Source organism: Leptopilina heterotoma, unplaced genomic scaffold, assembly GCF_015476425.1.
Source record: "Leptopilina heterotoma isolate Lh14 unplaced genomic scaffold, ASM1547642v1 Lhet_33, whole genome shotgun sequence".
Classification (NCBI taxonomy): domain Eukaryota; kingdom Metazoa; phylum Arthropoda; class Insecta; order Hymenoptera; family Figitidae; genus Leptopilina; species Leptopilina heterotoma.
Genome location: NW_025111022.1, coordinates 840,178 through 862,033, shown reverse-complemented (window position 1 = coordinate 862,033; position 21,856 = coordinate 840,178). Strand labels below are relative to the sequence as shown.

The following is a 21,856-nucleotide window of genomic DNA, read 5'->3' as shown; positions in this document are numbered from 1 at the left end:
TTGTAAATAATATAGAATTCCTATGAAATATTTATTATTTAATTTATTCATTCAAAATTGAAATTTTCTAAAATTTCTAATTGAAAACTTTTGAAGTTTATTTATTTATGACAATTGTAAATGCAACTCTTTTAAAATTCAATTAATTTTGAAATATTTAAGTAAAATTAGATTTCAACAACAAGACATCATTGATCATTGATCATAAACGTTGTAAACGTCACTGCTGTAATTTTACAGAAAACAAAAAGCGAATTATATTGATTTAAAAAAAACTGCCAAATTTAGTTCAGTAATTAAAAGACTCCTGTATAATTATTTAAATTTTTGGAAATTAATTGAAAAATACCGAAAGTGCTCTTTGAATTATCAGTAAAAATTGATTTTACACTTTAAAAAATTATTTATTGTAATAATCACTTTAAGATCTAAATCGTATGTTCACAGGCAACATAAATAACAGATAAATTATGAGTATTCTATTGGAAAGTCTATTTTTGTTGAGCTTGTCTCTTTTTTTCGGATATGAAGTCATTTTTAAATATATATTTACATAATCTTACTCAGTAAAGCGAGCTTAATGGGGTGATTTAAGAAACGCGTTGCTTGGAGTGAAAACTTCGTAATCAACCACAGTAAAATGATAATCTCCCATGAGTAATGAATTCGATGCATGCTCCCCATCATAACTGTGGGGTAAATTACTGTAACTGTCCATATTGGCGTTGCAATTATTAGAAATCAGAAGATCAGCGCCAGCTCCAAAAATCGGTCCAATACTGAAAAGAAAAATCACACATTATTAAGAAAAGAATATTTTGCATTTATTAAAAAAGAAATTAAAATTCTCGTCGAACTTTTAAATAGTGAATTTTGAATAATTAAATATTTAATCAAGTTCGCAACATTTATAATGTTGGAAAAATTCATTTAATTTCATTATATCTTTAATTAAATTCTTTCAAAGAATTTAATGTATTTTCAAAAGTTTTAAAAACATTCTTCGAAAGAATTCAAATCTTTTGAAAAATTCTAATAAAATTCTATGCAAGAATTAAATTATTTTAGATTCGAAATAATAAAAATTGATGTAATTAGGATAACGAAATTTACATATTTTTTTGTTACGAATTAAAAACTTATTGTAATAATATTGTGCTCGGTGTTAAAAAATTATTTATAAAATTTTAAATTGTTGAATTTACTTTTTCAAATCTTACTCAACTCGGTAATTATAGAAAATTCTTATATTAAAAAAATATTTTATTGATTTGAATGTTCTGAATTTTTTAGAATGTAGAAATAAAAATTTGTCAAAACTTACTCTGGATGATAGCATATTGCAAACGGTTTCTTGACAATGTCAAATTTCGTTGGCGGAACGTCTTGATTATTCGTTAATGTGAAGAGAAAAGCTTTCTCAGATGGAACATAGTGTCCTTTGGCATTTGTTTTTCCCCAAGGAACGTCACTGAATCCACCGCAAATTTCACCTCGAGAGCCCTGATAAAATAATAGATAAAATAATAAAAATCAACGAAAAATTAAATTCAAAATAATAGCAAATAAATATTCATTTCTATCGAATAATGATTAAATCTAATCAAATGTTGTTCACAAGAACCGAAATTATTGGTTCAAATATAGTTGAACTGAAGTAAATATTTATTTGATTACAATTAAATAACCTTTTATTTAAATCAAATATTTTCTTTTTATTTAAATTCTAATTTTTTACTAGAATTTTTAATCAGAATATTTATTTATTACGTTTTTTTGGCAATATTTACCACAGCTATCACATAAGTTGGAGAAACTCCGTCGCAATGACGATGAAAAGCAGAAGCTGAATAACCATGTCTAGAAGCCCTGAAAAAAAATTCCCATAAAATAATTTTTCATTCCATTCCTCTTTGTTATTAATTCAAAAATCAAGAATTAAAATTTACACATTTTTTTACTAAATTAATTTTCAAAATTAAATGGACAAATTAAGTTTCATAATTAAGAGCACAAATGAAGATTGAAAATTAAGCTTCCTTGTAATAACTTTCCACGTACCGATAAACTAAATGCCAGGTTTGTTTCGGAACACCAAACCACTGATTGAGTAAACGTTGAAAAGGCATTTTATTCCTCGAGAGAATTTGTGATCCAGGAAATAGAAATGGACTAACTCTAGGTTGCAGTCTTTTGTCAGCGCACACCTCGGCATATTTATTCGGCAAGGCTGCATACCTGTATCTGAAACAAAATCACAAGACTCGATGATTCAGAAATTAAGCAAGAACCCCACAAAGTCGTACCTTGAGGATTTTGAGTGGCTCGATCGATCGGCATTGAAAAATTCGTACCTCTCCAATGACATTTCTATGGGAACTGCTCCAGTTGGCTCGACTTCCTCTGCAAAAACTTGACTGTCAATCAGCAAAAGACGCACGTGACCAATCACTCCGGCTAAATGTTGACAGACCCTGGCGCGTTCTTCCTCAGTCCAATGTTGCGTTGGTTGTGTGACTCCAGCCTAGAATTATTTTTAATTCTGTAAAAATTTTTCTTTTTTTTATGGACAAAAAATATATTTAGTAAGTTCCTAAATTTTCGAACGTTCAAATTAACAACGATAATATTGAAAAAATTGTAACTAAACAATATTTAATTTACTTTATTTTCTGTTTTACAAGCTTCGCACTCGATAAGTAATTTAAAAAAGTAGCAAAAAGTAGTTTCAAAGACTGACAAAAAGTAGTAAAAAAGTAGCTTTCGAAAAATTAAATTTGACGACTAAAGATTCACAAAAAAATTGATTATGAATTTTCCTGACTATTTCTTGATTTCCATAAAGACTATTTACTTTTTTTATTCTGGTAACAATTTCCAATTCTAAATTTTTCTAAAATTCAATTGTTTTCCAAATTTTTATTTAGAATTCTTCAACAATATGATTATATTTAAAAACAATTTATAAAAGTGAAAAAATAAAATTCTTTAAAATATAAAATTTATTTCAGTTAAATTTGTACAAAATTTCGAATTTCGGAAAAATTAATTTTTTTAAAATCAGTTACAAAAATTTAACTACCTATCTAAAAAAATTCAATTTCAATTCTTCGAAAGACTAATTTTTTCATATTTTTCAAATTAAATTATTCAAAACTTAAATAATTTTTATTAAATATTTTTAATTACCTATTAAATTTAATTTCTACAAAATACAATTGCAATTCTTCCAAAATTCAATTTTTTTGCAATTTTTAAATAATATTATTCAATATTTTAATAATTTCTTAGAAAAATGGTAAATTTATACATTTTTAGATTATATATAGTTTTACAACAATTAGAATTTTCAAATATTTAAGTTTAAAAATCTTTTGGAATTTAATTACTTATACAATTCATTATAACACTTCAAATATTCAATAATTATCTAAACTTTTAACTGAAATTAATTTTTAATTCAATTTTTATTCTAGAAACTGAAAGGAAAATTCAAATATTTAAAAAGAAAAATAAATAATTGATAGAATAATTGATTATTTTATAAAATTGAATACTCATACAGAATCTTATCAAAATTTTTGAAAATAATTAAATTCTTTCGAAGAATTTTGTTAATTTCTTTTTTATCAAAGAATTTATGATTTTAAGAATAATTGCATCTATCGAGGAATGAAATCCTGCGAAGAATTTTTTGATTTATAAGAATAATTGATTTATTGCAACGAATTTTATAAGAATTCTTTTGAATAATTAAAATTCTGTGAAAAATGTCATTATCTTTAGAAATAATTTAATCTTTTTTGTATAATTTTTTATTAAAAGTTATAAAATTAATTGAATTCTTTTGACGAATTTTATTAAAATTTTAAAGAATAATTACAATTTTTCCAGAAATTTGATTAAAATTGTATTAAAAATAATTGAAATTCTACGGAGAATTTTTATTTATGGAAATAATTGAATTCTTGCAACGAATTTTATTAATTTTTATTTTAAATAAATGAATTTCTGTGAAAAATTTTATTATTTGCAAAAATAATTTAATTCTTGAGAAGAATTTTATTAAAATTTTTAAAAATAATTCCTAAATACTTTCGAAGAATTCAATTAAAATTGTAGGGGAATGTAGTCAAGGTTGGTCTACTGTCTAGGTAGGCCACTCGCGTTTTTTTGTCAAGTTCACTAGCGCCACCTACGCGAATATTTGTCGAGGCTTGTCTTAGTGAAACCTAACTTTTTGTTCAATTACATTTTCGGAAAATCAAAAATTGTGTTTTCTGTGACGTCGGTACAAAAAAAGCTGAAAAAAAGTTTTGTGCATAATGTGAAAAACCATTAATAAAAGATAAAAAACAAATTGAATCGTCAAGGCAAGTATGCAGAAAATTTGTGGGACTCATGGTTGAAAGGAAAACAAAGTAAAAAATCGAATCCCGAAACGCATTTCTTTATGGTTACAACAATTCGGTAATGTTACTTACTGTCAAGGTCGGCCACTATGTGTTTAAAATGCGCAAAGATGAGGACGAGCTACTTCATTTGCAAAAACTGCAATTCTGTATAACTCATAATATAATTGATCATCTTATTAATATTTTTATTTAATTTTATTAATATTTTAATGCAAAACTTTTTTTTATTTATATTTATTTTTTTATATTGTTTATTGTTATTATTTTGTTATTTCATTAAGTTACAAACTGTAAACAATAAAGAATCAATTTTCCGTAACTCCAAACATGTTATTTTATTTTTTAACGATTAATGCCCTTTGAATTTTAAACATGGCCGACCTTGACTGTAATGGCCAACCTGGACTACAAATTTTTTTTTTTTAAATCTTTATAACTTTTTCATTTTTAAACCTGTCAATTTACTTTGTACAGAAAAAATGTTCCTATTAAACAGGACTTTCCAACCATATACTTCAATTGTCCAAATTCATTTTTAAAAAAAAGTTATAAACAAAAGTCAAAAAGGTGGCCGACCTAGACTATGTTCCCCTACTAAAAATAATTGAATTTTTATAAAAAAATTTATAAAAAGGTTTGAAAATAATTGAATTCCTTTAAAGAATTTTATCATTTATGAAAATAATTGAATTTCTGAAATTTTTTTAGACGAATTTAATTAAAATTGTTTTCAAAATTCAATTATTTCTAAAAATTTATGCTGAAATGCTTTTAATATTCAATTATTATCTAAAATTTTAACAGAAATTAGTTTTTAATTCAATTTTAATCAGCAAATTCTTCGAGAATACAATTATTTAAATACGAAAATAAATAATTTATTGAATAATTGAATTATAAAATTTTCAAAAAATAGCGTTAAGTATTTTTTGAATAGCCACTTTTATTATTTATGATAATAATTGAATTTCTAAAAAGAATTTTATTATTTATCAAAATAATTGAATCCCTGTAAAAAATGTATTATTTATGAAAATAATTGAACTACTGCGAAGAAATTTATGAAAAATTTGAAAATAATTAAAGTCCTGTGAAATTTTTATTATTTCTAAAAATAATTAAATGTTTGCGTAATTTTATTAAATTTTTTTTTAAATAATTGAATTCTTTTGGAAAATTTTTAAAAATAGTTGAAAGTTTGCCAAGAATTTAAAACAAAATTTTAAGAAGAATTGCATTTTGCGAGATTTCATTAAAAATTGTATTAAAAATAATTGAAATCCTCTGAAAATTCTATTTGTGAAAATAATTGACTTCCTGCGAAAAATTCTATTATTTGTGACAATAACTGAATTCTTGCGAAAAAATTGTTGAAAATTGTTGAAAATAATTGAATCTTTTCAAATTATTTTATTAAATTTTTTTAGAATAATTTTTTTGATTCAATGAATGGAGAATTTAAATAGTGTAAATTCTAAAAAGAAAAAAGAAAATTCTAAAAAAAAGTTGCTTTTATTAGTAAATCTAAAAAAAATTATCCAAATAGTAGCAAATCATTAAAATTAGTAAATAAGTTTTACCAGATTAGTATGAAGACTGATTGTTACTAAAGTGATTTTAGAAAATATTTAAATAGAAGATAACATTAATTAGAACCTTAAAAACTTTAGGAACATTATTTAGTCAATATTTGGTTTTTGTTAAAACCGGTTTCTGAATTATTTTGTAATGAAATAGCGTAAAAATATATTTAGGCTTTTTTATTACAAAATAATAATTCGTCAATATAAATTACCTGGTATTTTGCCCAATTTAAAACGGCTCTCCAGACATCTTCCTCCTCAAGACCAAGATAATCGGAAGAAATCAATTTCACCAAAGCGTCTTTCGGTAGATTGCAAAAAGCCGGAGTTTTCACAGTGTCCACTGCATTTTCCCCTATGAATGCGAAACATCTCTCGATAAATGACGAACACGCTCCTTTGCCTCCTGAAAAGTAAATATTTTCATTTTAATCCTTTTCTTTTTAATACTTTAGCAAAATTAGAAAATAAATAGAAAAATACTTAACTGACAGTCTCCTTAACATTTAAATACCATATTAAAACTAATGGGGAATTTTGCAATATAATTAAAAATAGACAAAATAATAACACAAAATATGAATTTTACACTTTTTTTTAATTAAATTACGAGCGATTTGTTTTTACATATTTTGTAAACAAAAAAATAACTTTGATTATTTTTTTTCCTTTCTAATACAAATACTGTAAACTTTAACAATTTAATTTTTTCAAAACATTTTCTATTTTATGAAATTTAAATTGAAATTTGGAAGTGAAAAATATTAGTTACGAAAGTAATGTACAGATTGCTTTTTGGAATACAATTTTCTCTGAAAAATCCCAACACTTGTTTATCATTATCAACAAAGCTAAGAGTCAATGTTTACAAACTTCCACTCCAAATTTACTTGAGGTAACCATTGACACTGTAATCGAAGAACGAATTGAAGATGATGTTGACAAAAGCAATCCAAAGCGAAAATCGGAGCCTCAGGAATAACTCATTGTTGTCGCTGAGGTTATGTTGACAGCTTCGACTTGAAGACGACAGTAAATAGTCGGTAGATACAAGTTTTCAAGTAGAAAATTGATACAAAATAGATATCACTGTTGTCCCAACTCCAAAAATCTGGTTTCTCTTTCAAAAAAGTAGTTTGTCAAGGGAATGATGTGTTGAGGTTATGTTGACTAGTCTAGTTTGCTCCTGGATTTGTATTTTGAATAAGCGTTATATTGTCACCTTTGAGCATAATACGACCCAGGGTCTTTCTGTTTTTCGTCTTGACATGATATTCCTCGGCATCGTCCAACACCAGGTTCATATATTCGTCAAAACCAACGATGTGTCCCTCGATTCGTAGGTTAACATTCTCGTACAACCAAACTTGAACTCGCGAACGATTTTGTAAATAACGGAATATAAGGTTGATGGGTTGTACCATCACCTTTTGCACTTTTTGTGGACCTTTATACGACATTTTCGTATAGTTTTATATTAGAAAAATAATTACGTTTTCGTTTATAGACAACGTGTACGACGACAATCGTAAACAGACGCCGGAAAGCTTGTAAATATGACGCATGCGCAAGGTCAGTGGCATGGCTGCCGCTTTGGCAATGTCGCCAACATTGTATAGTTTTGCAGTGTTGGCAGCAATGGACAGTATGGCTGCCGCCGGTGTCGATGTCGGAAGAGTGGAGGGACAACAAATAGGTTTTTTATATTTTAATCTTTTTAACATCAGTGTCTAGTAGTGTCTAGATTTGTTATTTCCGGAAAAAGTTGTTCTAGTTTGTAATATCGTGATATAAAAGTGTAAAATAAGAATTTTTTGAAGTTTGATATGAAAATTGCAAGAGACGAAAAGTTGAGGTTAGTATATCACTTTCTTGCAGAGTTCACAGATAATGAAAGTAAAGTTTTGAAATTATTAGAGTCCGCTTGTTGAAAGTATCATCACTGTTATAAGTAATATCAATTGTGCATGTTTTCTAAAAATGACAATAAGTAGATGTAGTTGAATTTGCAAATCAATTCCGAGTTTTGTTGTCCCTCCAGTGACAATTTCCCCTGTGAGCCGGTGGCACGTTGTCAGAATGTGAAAAGTGTTTTTAAAAGTGTGACATTGATTTCTACTCGAAAAGAATATATTTAAAATTAATTCGGTATTTCTTTCTGTTATTTTTTCATTCGTAATTAAACATTTAAAGAGTTGAAGCAACAAATCGAACAAAGACAAAGGAATTTTTTCGTCAGAAAGTGCTGCCACCATTCTGGAAAGTTACCAACTTTTTCAAATTTGTCGGTAATGTACCTATTTTATCAGAATTATTATTTATTACTAAATTACTTCTATATTATATGTATTTAAAAAAATATCCAATTTACATTAAAAATATATATTTTTTTCCAGTAAATTGAAATAATTTTTATTATAAAATTTGTCTGGAAAGATATTTTATTTATTATTTTTAGAGTGCATTGTAAATTCTTCATGTACTTTTATTTATTTATTTTGTTTATTTAACATTTAGCAAAAATTGATTAAAAAATTAAATATTTGATTAGTTATAAGTAAAATATTTTGATAAATTTAAAAAAAGTAAGGAAAATGAACATTAATCTTTATTTTCGCTGTAACTAAAGTAATTAAGAAAGTCTTTCTCGACTTTTAATTACTTTATTACAGTTCCTGTTAATTACAAGAAACAGTCAATGGGGATAAGTTTTACTCAAATCAAACAAACTTTATGAAATATAAAAAGAAATTTCAACATTACAAAATATACAATTAAAATATCAAAAATATTATTTTATGAATATTATTATTTTTTTAAAATTAATTCAGGGTTGCCACGCAATCTGCAAAACCTGGAAATGTCAGGGAATTTTAAAAACATTGAAAAAACCTGGAAAAATCAGGGAATTTTGATCGGAATCCTGGAAAATTATTGTTTTCTAAAGTTATTGTGCTTATTCTTGAAATCTAATTTTTCTTAAATATTTCAAAATTAATTTAAATTTAAAACAATTTCGTTTATAATTTTCATAAATAGATAAACTTTAAAAGGTTTTAATTTGCAATTTTGTAAAATTTCAATTTTGAATGAATTAATTAAATAATAAAAATTTCACAAGGAATTCTATTATTTACTAATTCTTCATAAATTTCTTCGCAATAATTCAATTATTTTTATAAATAATCAAATTTTTTACAGATATTCAATTATTTTCATAAATAATAAATAAAAAATAATAATAAAACTTTATAGATTTTCATTTATTTTCATAAATATTAAAACTCATTGCAGCATTTCAATTATTTTTAATACAATCTTAATAGAATTCCTCGAAAAATGTAATTATTTTAAAAAATTTTATTAAAATTCATCAAAGAAATTCAATTATTTTCAATTTCTTGAAAGAATTATTGAATTATTTTAAAAAATTTTAATGAAATTCTTTTTAACAATTCTATTTTTTTCAAAATAATTTTAATAAAACTCTTCCTAGAAATTTAATTAATTTCAATAATTTATTAAAATTCAATTATTTTCAATATCTACTATTTCAATAAAATTTTACAAAAGAATTCAATTATTTTCAAAAGTAATAAAATTCTTCGCAGAAATTCAATTATGTTCAAAAGTTTAAAAAAATTATCGTCAAAATTTCAAATATCTTTATAAATAATAAAACTTTTCTTCAAAATTCAATTATTTTCCAAAATGTTAATAAAATTCTAGGCCAAATTTGTATTAATTTTAAAAAATTTTCAAAAGAATTCCTTTTTTTATAAAATTTTTAATAAAATTCCAGGCAAAAATTGATTTATTCTTACAAATAGTAAAATTCTTATTAGAAATTCAATTATTTTCATAAATAATAAGACTCATCGAAGAATTTCAATTATTATCAAAATTCCTCAAAATATGTAATTATTTTTAAAAAATGTATTAAAATTCGTCAAAAGGAGTCAATTATTTAAAAATTTGGTGATAAAATTCTTAACAAGAATTAAATTTTAAGAAACATTCAATCAATTATTTATTTTTGTATTTAAATAATTGAATTCTAGTAGAATTTTCTAATAAAAATTGATTTAAAAATGAATTTCAGTTAAAATTTTATATATATAATTGAAAATATTAAAAGCATTATAGCAAAAGTTTATCCTCAACATTTCAATTATTATCTTTACAAATAATAAAACTTTTCTTCAAAATTCAATTATTTTCAAAAATTTTAATAAATTTCTTGTCAAAATTACAATTATTTTCAAAAACTTTTCTCAATTCAATCAAATTTTTTACAGAGATTCAATTATTTTTAAAAAGGTTTTAATTTAATTTCTCGAAAGATGAAATTATTCTTAAAAATTTTATTGAAATTCTTCAATAGAATTTTAATTACCTACCTATTTAAAAATTATTGTTAAAAAAATTCTTTAAATGAGAGTTCAATTTTAAGAAACATTAAATTCATCAATAAATTATATTTTTGTATTATAAATATAATAATTGAATTTTCGTACAATTTTCGAATAAAAATTGATTTAAATATGAATTTCAGTTAAAATTTTAGATAATAATAATTGAATATTTTTTGAAAAAGTTTAATTGAATTTTTTTTAAAGTTATTTAAAGTTTTTATTTTCTAATATATATTTGTTTGAAGAATTTCCGAATAATCGATGAAATTTCGTAAAATTAAATAATTGTAAACAAAAGGATTTGAAAATTTTCAAAGAAATTTTTCAAAAATTATTAAAAATAATTAAATTAAAGAAGAATTTTATTTAAAAATTCTGGAAAACAATAATTAAATTCAAGTGATGAAAGTAATTTTGAATAAGTTACAGTAACAATATTCTTATAATATACAATAATTTTTTTTATCACTGGGCCATTTTTAATTATTATAAAACATAAAGAAATCGATTGCACCGAGTCGAAGACTCGGAGTTTTATCGGTTTAATCGGAGTTTTTCATGTTTTATAACAATTTTTTATAAGTTGTTTAATTTAAAAAAAAGGTTTGAATTTGAATCTTTTGAAGAATTTTAATTCCTATGAAAAAATTATAATGATTATAATATTTATTTAAAAAAGATAAATATAAATGCAAAATATAAATGTAGTTTTAAAATCCTGGAAAAATTCCGTTTTTTAACCTGGAAAAGTCAGGGAATTTGAAATGAGCAAAAGCGTGGCAACCCTGTAATTTATTTAAAATTAAAATTATTTTATTATTATTAATCAAATTCACTAATTTAAAAAAAAAATGTTTATTTCTTCCGTCTAAAATTTGTGTTTTCTTTTATTCTCTTTTAGGAATAATAATTATTTTGCCTTACATCACGAGATTTAATTATTCGGTGTGAAAGAAAATGGAAGAAAACACAATTTTTACTTGAAGGAAATCGAAGAATTCATGGAATTAGTCAAAATATATCCTACAGAATTCTTCCAATACACTTTTGAAGACTGAATTAAATTAGATTAATTAACAAACAAAAAAATATAGGAATTTTTGTCTGTTTGGAAAAAAATGGAAAATGAACCTTGCGCAAATCAACTTGAATTTTTCACATCAGAACAAAAATGGAATTAGTAGAACTGAGTGCGGAACAATATAAAAAATGAATGTCTGCCTCTATAATTGTCGAGACCACAACCAATGATTTTTCCATTCGTTTCATTTTACCTTCCATAGCAATTTTCTTCCGAACGATAAACGGAAAATTCTGAGCCCGCAGGGCAATAACAAACACAATGGGTTCCAACTTCCCTCCGATATCTAGGGATATAACACCAACACATATTTGTGGTCATATACTATATATATATATTTATCTATATATAGATGTGTGTATTGTGCACCGAAATTAAGATAATGAAGATTGATGGCGCTTTGGGAATGTCACTTTTTATAGGACACCCTTTATTCTCCTACCAATTTCCTTTTTTGCTGTCACCTAGCATATCGGTTTTTGCACTTTACTTCTTCTTTTATTTTCATTTTTTTTCTCCTCTTCTCCTTCAACAATATTCAATCATCGATCACAAAATTGTTCTATCCGAAGCTTCTTTCTCTCGTCGTTTTCATTCTCATGTCTCGTAGAGTATTTTCAAAAAAGAAAAATTGCTCTTTTACAAGTGCCTCTCTGATCGTAATGGATGCTTTACCATTAGGATAAATTACATTAGTTTTCAACTTCCAAGTTTCATTTTTTTTTTTCTTTTGCATTTGGTTTTTAGATCGAGTGTAATTTCTGTAATTGCTTATTTCTCTGAATAATAAATTCATTAATATTTCTTCTTCAGGGTTGCCACAGGGACAGGTCAGAGAGAATTCAGGAAAAAGTCAGGGATTTTTTATTAAAAGTACTGGAAATAATTAAATTTTTGGAATTCATAAGAAAATTCTGAATTTTGGTGTTTTTTTTTCTTTGTAAATTGAATTATTTTCAAAAGTAATAAAATTCTTCTCAGAAATTCAATTATTTTCAAAAGTAATAAAATTCTTCTCAGAAATTCAATTATTTTCAAAAGTAATAAAATTCTTCGCAGAAATTCAATTATGTTCAAAAATGTAATTTTTATAAATAATAACATTCTTCTCAGGAATTCAATTATTTTAAAAAATTTTAATAAAATTCGTTGCAAGAATTCAATTATTTTTATAAATTATAAAAATAATCGAAAGATTTCAATTATTTTCAATAAAATTTAAATCAATTCCTTGGACAAATACAATTTTTCTTAAAAATGTTATTGAAATTCTTCGAAAGAATTCAATTATTTAAAAAAAATTTAATAAAATTACACAAACATTTAATTATTTTTATAAATTAAAAATTCGGCAGGAATTCAATTACACTGTAAAAAAAGGGAGTTAAATTTTAACTCCCCAGGGGGGTCTATAAAAATCGCACCCATTGGGGAGTTAATGCCAGGGGAGTTAAATAAAGAGAGTTAAAATTTAACACCCAAATGCTAACTCCCCATGGAAAAAATAACTCGCGCGGGTGTTGAATGAAGGGAGTTAGAAATTAACTCTCTTTTGGAGTTGATTTTTAACTCGAAAAATTTCACTCCCAACTCCCGAGTCCGTTAACTCCCTAAATTTTTTACAGTGTATTATTTGTAAATTTTTTATAAATTTCTTCACGGTAGTTCAATTATTTTCATAAATAATAAAAGTGTCTGTTCAATAAATTATTTATTTTTGTACTTAAATAATTGAATTCTCTTACAATTTTCTAATAAAAATTGATTTAATAATGAATTTCTGTTAAAATTTTAGATAATAATTGAATATTAAAAACATTACAGCATAAATTTTTAGAAACAATTGAATTTTGAAAACAATTATTTTAATTAAATTTGTCTTTAAAAAATTTTAGAAACACAATTATTTTCAAACTTTTTTATAAATTTTTTTTATGAAAATTCAATTATTTATAGAACAATTTTAATTTAATTTTTCGAAAGAATTCAATTATTTTCAAAAATTTTAATAAAATCCTTCTCAAGAATTAAATTATTTTTTAAAAATAATAAAACTTTTCACAGGAATTCAATTATTTAAACACTGTAAAAAAAAGGAGTTAAATTTTAACTCCCCAGGGGAGTCTATAAAAGTCGCACCCATTGGGGAGTTAATGCCAGGGGAGTTAAATAAAGAGAGTTAAAACTTCACACCCAAATGCAAACTCCCCAAGGAAAAAATAACTCGCGCGGGTGTTGAATGAAGGGAGTTAGAAATTAACTCTCTTTTGGAGTTGATTTTTAACTCGAAAAATTTAACTCCCGAGTCCGTTAACTCCCTAAATTTTTTACAGTGAAATTTTAAAATAATAATTAATAAAATTTGTTGCAGGAATTCAATTATTTTCATAAATAAAAAAAATTCTTCGTAGAATTTCAATTATTTTAAATTTCGGTATTTTTTTCAAGGACCTTAATTTTTAATTAAGGTCAATTATTTTTAATAGAATTTTAATCATAATTCTGGAAAAATTGTAATTATTTTTAAAAATTTTTATACAATTCGTCAAAACAATTCAATTATTTTCAAAAATTTTGTTAAACTCTTTCAGGGTATTGAATTTTAAGAAACATGCAATTATTTAATAAATTATTTATTTTTGTCTTTAAAGAATTTAATTCTCGTAAAATTTTCTAAAAAAATTGATTTAAAAATGAATTTTTGTTAAAATTTTAGATAATAATTGAATATTAAAACAATTACAGCATAATTTTTAGGATTAATTAAATTTTGAAAACAATTTTAATTAAATTCGTCTAAAAAAATTTCGGAAATTCAATGATTTTTATAATTGATATAATTCTAAAAGAAGTTCAATATTATTTTCAAACCTTTTTATAATTTTTTTTTATAAAAATTCAATTATTTTTAGAACAATTTTAATAGAATTCTTCCAAAGAATTTAATTATTTTTAAAAATTTTAATAAAATTCTTCTAAAAAATTAAATTAATTTTGCAAATTATAACATTTTTCACAGGGGTTCAATTATTTATAATAAAAATTAATTAAATTCTTTGCAAGAATTCAATTATTTTCGTAAATAGAAAAAATTCTCTTCATAGGATTTCAATCATTTTTAATACAATTTTAATCAAATTTCTGGAAAAATTGTAATTATTTTTAAAAATTTTAATAAAATTCGTGAAGGAAACTCTCAAAGAACTTTTTCAAAAATTATTAAAAAGAATTGATTTATAGAAAAAAAAGTTTAGTTAAAAATTGTTTAGATAATAATAGTAATTAAATTGAAATGATGTAAATAATTTTGAAGAAGTTACAGTTTAAAAATATTCTTATAATATTTTATTGTTACTCGGTCCTCTTTAATTTTTATTAATTATTATAAGTTGTTGAATTTCAAAAAGGTTTGATTTTCAAATTTCTGAATATCTTAATTCCCATGGAAAAATAATAAATGTTCTAGAACATTTTTTTGGGTATCTAATAATTTTTGGAGTGAATCATGAGAATATTCTTCAGTGTCAGGGAAAAAGTCAAAATTTTGTCTGGAAATCAGAATTAAATTTTTGTGGCAACTCTGTTCTTATTTTAATACATTTACAATTTAATTAATATTTTTCCTAATATTTCTTTTACTCTCATTTTGATTTTTTTGGAAAATATTTTGTGGAGAAAATATTTGTTCCGTCAAAATTATGACTGCAGAGTAAAATATATTCTTGATTTCAAAAAAATCATCTGGGAAATTTTTCTTTTTTCAATTTCAGTTCATGCATTTCTTTTGCGGATGTTATTTAGTTTACAGCTAAATGTATGTTAAAAAAAAAATTTTTTTTTTGACATGTGTACATTTTGCGTTTGGTTGAAGGCGAAAAAAATTGCTGACAAAGGAATTTATTTAATTAGAAAATACTTTTAATTAAAAAGTCTCGCTTTTTACGTACCAAGAACTCGCTCTTGAGCATCAAGAGCTGCAGTGAGAAGGGCGCAAGCATTTCCGGGACTGAGTGTCGCCGACACGTGTTCTTCGCAGCTTCTCCAAAGTTCCTCGACGCCTAATTCCTGTGCAAGTCCGAGCATTTCAAAAATTCCACTGTCTTGAAGCATTATCTGCAAAAACAACGGCAACGAAGGCAAAAAAAAAAAAAAAAAAAAATGAGGCGAATAAAAAATGATAAATCTTTGAACAAATTTTGTTGATTATACATTTTAGTAAAGTTTGCAAAATTTGTTATCAACGATTTAGAAAATTTTTTCTTTATTCAGGGCTCGAACTAGGTCCGTAAATCCCGTAAAAGTCCGTAACTTTGCGTGAAGTCCGTAAAAGTCTGTTTTTTTTTAAAAAGGCCGTAAATTCCGTAATTTGATTCAAAAAGGATGAAAAGTTCGTAAATTGTACGATATAATTTGGATAAATATAGAGAAATTACAAATGATTGTAGAAATTCAATTATATTTTCAAAAGTAATAAAATTCTTCGCAGAAATTCAATTATGTTAAAACATTTTTTAAATTTTCGTCAAAATTTCAATTATCTTTAAAAATAATTAAATTCTTCTCCGAAATTCAATTATTTTTAAATAATTTCCTCAATTCAATGATTTTCAATATCTAATATTTTCATAAAATTTTCCAAAAGAATTCAATTATTTAAAAAAAGAATTAATAAAATTCCACACAAACTTTAATTATTTTTAAAAAATAATAAAAATTTTACAGGAATTTCATTATTTACAAATTTTTGTTATAAATTTCTTCGTAATCATTCAATTATTTTCAAAAATTATAGAATTTTTACGATGATTCAATTATTTTCGTAAATAATAAAATTCTTCTTAGGGATTCAATTACTTTCACAAATAATAAAACTCATATGCAGAATTTCAATTATTTTTAACACAATTTTAATCGAATTCCTCGAAAAAATTCTTTAAAATTTTATTAAAATTTGTCAAAAAAATTCAGATATTTAAAAATTTATTGATGAAATTCTTTATGAGAATTCAATTTTAAGAAACATGCAATTATTCAATAAATTGTTATTTTTGATTGAATTATAGTAGAATTTTCTCATAAACATTGATTTAAAAATTAAAATTTAGTTAAAATTTTAGATTATAATTGAATTCTAAAAAGCATTAGAACGTAAATTTTTAGAAATAATTAAATTTTGAAAAGGTTTTAGATTAAAATCTTTGAAAATTTAAATTTTTCATTTTTTTAACTAACAATTCTGTGGAATTAATTTTTTTTTGGGAAACTTTATTTGCGGATTTTTTTTGAAATTATTTAAAGTTTTTATTTTTCTAATATTTATTTAATTGGAGAATTTACGAATAGTTTAAATTTTATAAAATTGAATTGTAAACAAATAAATTTTAAAATTCTTAAAGAACTTTTTCAAAAAATTCTAAAAATAATGGATTTATAGAAGATGTTTAGTTAAAAAAACCTGGAAAAAAATTCAATTTTGTAAAAGTTACAAATTATTGCAAAAATTCAATTATTGTCAAGAATAATAATATTCTTCGCAAAAATGAAATATTGTTCAAAAGTAATAAAATTTCAATTCAATTATTTTCACAAATAATAAAATTCATTGCAGAATTTCAATTATTTTGAATACAATTTTAATCAAATTTCTTGAAAAATATAATTATTCTTAAAAATTGTATTAAAATTCGTTGATAGAATTCAATTATTTGAAAATATATATTGATAATGATTCTTGATGGGAATTGAATCTTATGAAAAATTCAATTATTCATGATAAATTATTTATTTTTGTATTTAAATAGTTGAATTCCCGTAGAATTTTCTAATAAAATTTGATTTAAAAATGAATTTCAGTTAAAATTTTGGATAATAATTGAATATTAAAAGCAATATAGCGTGAATTTTTAAAAATAATTGAATTTTGAAATTAATTTTTTTGAAAATTTTTAATTGAATTTTTTTAATATTATTTTATGTTTTTATTTTCTAATATTTATTTAATTGAAGAATTTACGAATAATCAAAATTCCGTAAAATTGAATATTGTAAACAAATGGATTTGAAAATTGTCAAAGAACTTTTTCGAAAATTATTAAAAATAATCGATAATCGATTTAAAGAAGAATTTTATATAAAAATTCTTGTAAACAGTAATTGAATTGTAAATGATTTTATCACTCGGTCATCTTTAATTGTTATAAAACATGAAGAAGAACATTGAAATTACCTTTCCCGTGTAGATATAATGAACGAATTGACGAAATGTTTCTGGATGAGCGTGTGGCATACGAACGGGAGCTGGATTTCCGGGTGCTCCAATTCTTTTGGCTCCCGTGAAATTTTTGCATCTAAAAATTATTTATTTTATTAGTTGAAATGTTATTTATTTTTTTCAAAATTATTTTGTTTATTTTTCGCAACATTTTTAAATGAAACAAGCACGAATACAAAGGGAATGAAATATACTTCCGTTTAGAATTAGAAAATTTTCAAAAAATTATTTTTTAATAATTATTTTATAAATTTTTGATAAACAGTTATTTTTAATGTTCTGCGTCATTTAAAAATTAGAAAAAAGTCTCAACATACCATAATATAAAGATTATAAGACGTCAAAATTCGTTGAAAAAATTTATGAGCGACAAATAAAAAATAATTTATTAATGAAAAATATAATAATAATTATTATTACAAATATTATTATTGTTATTACAATTATTATGTATTATAATAAATTAATTGTTTAATTTTAATAATAATTTTATTAAATTGTGTGAATCAAATAAAAATTTTTTATTATAATAATTAATTAGTTTGAAATATTTAACTCGAAGTTATGTGATTTGAAAAAAGTGATTAATAATTTAATTAAAATAATAATGAATAATAATAATAATAAATAAATAAATGGAAATGAAAAATAATTCAAAATAATAAGAATAAAATTTCTTCCTTATAATAAACGAATGATTTGTTTGAAATATGTGAGTCAAAATTTTTTGAATTGAAGAGAGATTAAATTTTCCTCTTTTATTATTGATTTTCGAAAATTTTATTCTTCTACCCTTAAAACTTGTACCTTCAACTCGCCTTCAGGCAATATTGTAATCTATATATTGCATCGTTTATAATATCACTTTGAAGGACAAATTTGAAGCAGGGTTTATGTTGTTATTGTTTTCAGTCTCAGTCTAGTAACCTCTCAAGTTTGAGTTTCTTATCTGCATTTTCCGAAACAGTCCGTCCTTGTCTCTTTGTTTCCTTTGGAATTAAGGTTACGCATAAATTTATTTGCGCCCATAAATTCAGTTCTTCATTTGCTTTGCGCATGTCAACCTCGTGAGATTTTATAATTTAAAAACTCGTTCAATATTGCGTGTAATTTTTTTTTTTATTTTTAAAGTTTGTGTTTTTAAAATCAGTGCTTGTGTCATTAGTATTCTGGAAATGTGATCTTCCATTTGCGTCTATTTTATTTTAATAAAAAAGTTTATATTGTTTATTATTTATTTATTTAATTTAAATTATTTACTTATGTATTTCGCTTATTATTTATTAATTTAGTTTGTTATCAATTTACTTAATTAACTTATTATTTATTTAGAACTTATTTTTCATTATTGTTTGTAGAAAATAATTTTGTTTATTATTTAAACTGTCTAATTTTTTTTCAAAACAATATTTTGTGTTCTTCTAGTGCAGTGTCTGTGTGTGTGTGTCTCTTCAAGATCACCAGGATCAACATCAGCATCTTCAACAGATTCAAAATGGTTTCTCCAAAAAAAGTGAGTTTTTTCATAAATTTATTATAATATTAATTTTCGATTGTGAAAGTTTTTAACAAAATTGTATTTATTGCCTTAAAAACTATGAAATTACCACGAATTTTAATACAAAACCTTAAATTTTTTTTCTATTTTTGTCAAGAATGAATTTTTTAATATTATTTAATTATTTCAAAAGTTTTAACGCAATTATCTTCATAAGTAACAAAATCCTTCACTGAAATTTAATGAATTTTAGGAATCTTAATAAAATTCTTTGCAAAATTCAATTATTTTCAAAAGTAATAAAATTCTTCGTTGAAATTCAATTATTTTCAAGAATTTTAACGAATATCTCGACAAGAATTCAATTTTCTTTATAAATAGCAAAATTTTAATTATTTCTAATAATTTAAATAAAATTCTTTGCAAAATTTCAATTATTTTCAAAAGTTTTCCGCAATTCAATGATTTTCAATATCTATTATACCTACTATTTTACACAGGAATTCAATTATTTACAAATTTTTTATAAATTTCTTCGCAGTAGTTAAATTATTTTCATAAATAATAACATTTTTTAGACATTCAATTATTATCAAAAATAATAGAACTCATCGCAGAATTTCAATTTTTTTTTTAATACAATTTTAATCTATAATTTCTCGAAAAATGAAATTATTCTTAAAAATATTCTTAAAATTCGTCAAAGAAATTCAATTATTTTAAAAAGCCTTCCTGTAATTTTATTTATTAGAATTTAAGTAATTATTGTCAATACATTTTTAATTAAATTTCTCTAAAGAATTAAATTATTTTCAAAAATTTTAATGAAATTCTTTTTAACAATTATCAATTTTTTTCAAAATAATGTTAATAAAATTTTTCCCCGAAATTTAATTAACTTCAGTAACTTATCAAAATTAAATTATTTTCAATATATCTACTATTTTAGTAAAATTTTACAAAAGAATTTAATTATTTAAAAAGAAATATTATTAAATTTCGTCTAAAGAATTCAATTATGATCTAAAGTTTGAAAATTCTCGTCAAAATTTCAATTATCTTAATAAATAATAAAATTTTTCTCCAAAATTCAATTATTTTCAAAAATTTTAATAAAATTCTTTTCAAAATTTCAATTATTTTCAAAAAGTTTTCTTAATTTAATCAAATTTTTTACAGAGATTCAATTATTTCTATATTACAATTTTAATCTGATTTCTCGAAAAATGAAATTATTCTTAAAATTTTTATTGAAATTAGTCAAAAGAATTTTGAATAATTAATTATATTCATAAATAACAAAAATTTCACGGGAATTTAATTATTTGCAAATTTTTATAAATTTCTTCGCAACAATTTCATTATTTTCATAAATAATAATACTCATCCAAGAATTTCAATTATATTTTTAATACAATTTTAATTAAATTCTTCAAAAAATTTTATTAGAATTTGTCGAAAGAAGTCAATTATTTAATTATTTGTTGATAAACTAATTCAATTTAATTGATAAAATTATTCGATAAATTATTTATTTTTGTGTTTAAATAATTTAATTCTCATAGAATTTTCTAATAAAAATTGATTGAAAAATGAATTTCTTTTGCGAGTGTATAATTGATTTTCGAAAAATAAGAAGACAATAAAAAATTAGTAAAATTATCTACACCACAATATTAATTATATGATGATGATAAAAAAACGACGGTAAAAGTTAAATAGTAGTAAAAATTAATTACACAAATAGGTAGGTTTACGACTCTGAGAAAATAGCTTATATCTCTGTTTATTTATCTACATTAAGTAAGAGTTGTAAACTTATATTAGTGAGAAGCTTCCTTCAATAAATCACTCTTAATTAATGGAGTAGAGAATTTTTGAATTTGATAAATCGTGTTCTCTATATTTAATGTAATTCCCAATAAAAGAAAGAGGATAATTCTCGTACGAAAATTACAATCCGCAAACGATAGATTTGAAAAATTATTTCACTGGCACGCTTCACTCCTAGTATTGTAGTTCCTTAGTGCAACCCACGTAGAAAGATTGTACCTACTGCCTTTATCACCACTTCTGGCTGTGCTTCTCTTGTCACACAAAAGAGCTTAATTGACTTCGTCAGAAAGCTCGCTTTCCACAGGAGAATGCATAACTACTGTAGTCTACAATTTTATATACATATATATACTCTGATGTTAATGATCATCTCACACGTGAACTTAGGCACGATCAAGAGAAGAGCAAAGGAGGACAAAATCAATTTTTTTCCCCTTCTGTTAAAAAAAAATACATACACATGTATTACGTCTATGATTCGTGTATATTTTTTCCCCCTTGGCAAAAAATGTTTTCAATCTATTTGATGTAGTAGATAATTTAAAATGATAATAATCTTGATGAAAAAAAGAAATGCTACTTTTTATATAGAAATTATTATTTTTTCCCCGAAGAATAATTTGAAATGAAAATTCTCATAAATTGGTTTAAAATTATTATTCTCTAGAGATATTTTATTGAAGACGGAAGAAATGGGAGAAAATTTTATCTTCTTTCACTGTGAATAAGTCGCGTTTATTTCACTCAAGTCGTTTGT

The 21,856-nt window shown here is 23.0% G+C and overlaps 3 protein-coding genes across 6 annotated transcripts in view; 1 reads left to right on the top strand and 2 right to left on the bottom strand.

Annotated features, from left to right (window-relative positions):
* Positions 1–383: 383 nt before the first annotated feature.
* The window catches only part of LOC122505011 (kelch-like protein 17), a 46,991-nt gene continuing 25,518 nt past the window's right edge, over positions 384–21,856 (bottom strand). The window contains exons 3-10 of one of the 2 annotated variants that reach the window (XM_043616414.1): positions 17,721–17,841; positions 15,442–15,607; positions 6,211–6,404; positions 2,307–2,524; positions 2,062–2,244; positions 1,791–1,869; positions 1,325–1,503; positions 384–779 (exon numbers count right to left, since the gene is read on the bottom strand). In XM_043616414.1, coding sequence (XP_043472349.1) covers positions 578–779; positions 1,325–1,503; positions 1,791–1,869; positions 2,062–2,244; positions 2,307–2,524; positions 6,211–6,404; positions 15,442–15,607; positions 17,721–17,841 — 1,342 coding nt within the window. In that variant the 3' untranslated portion in view covers positions 384–577. The remainder of the gene's footprint in view (positions 780–1,324; positions 1,504–1,790; positions 1,870–2,061; positions 2,245–2,306; positions 2,525–6,210; positions 6,405–15,441; positions 15,608–17,720; positions 17,842–21,856) is intronic. The other variant, XM_043616415.1, reaches the window with a different exon arrangement.
* On the bottom strand, positions 6,744–7,563 carry LOC122505014 (probable small nuclear ribonucleoprotein E). The gene has a single exon (XM_043616419.1). The coding sequence runs from the start codon at positions 7,456–7,458 to the stop codon at positions 7,174–7,176; it is 285 nt and encodes a 94-aa protein (XP_043472354.1). The 5' UTR covers positions 7,459–7,563; the 3' UTR covers positions 6,744–7,173.
* LOC122505008 (frizzled-2-like) overlaps positions 7,699–21,856 on the top strand; it is a 446,077-nt gene continuing 431,919 nt past the window's right edge. For 2 of the 3 annotated variants that reach the window (XM_043616408.1, XM_043616407.1), the window contains exons 1-2: positions 7,699–8,286; positions 19,191–19,278. The gene's annotated coding sequence lies outside the window, so the exon portion shown is untranslated. The remainder of the gene's footprint in view (positions 8,287–19,190; positions 19,279–21,856) is intronic. The other variant, XM_043616409.1, reaches the window with a different exon arrangement.

Bases quoted from the DNA above. Each gene is read 5' to 3' on its own strand.
- LOC122505014 (XM_043616419.1), bottom strand. From the start codon at position 7,458: ATGTCGTATAAAGGTCCACAAAAAGTGCAAAAGGTGATGGTACAACCC.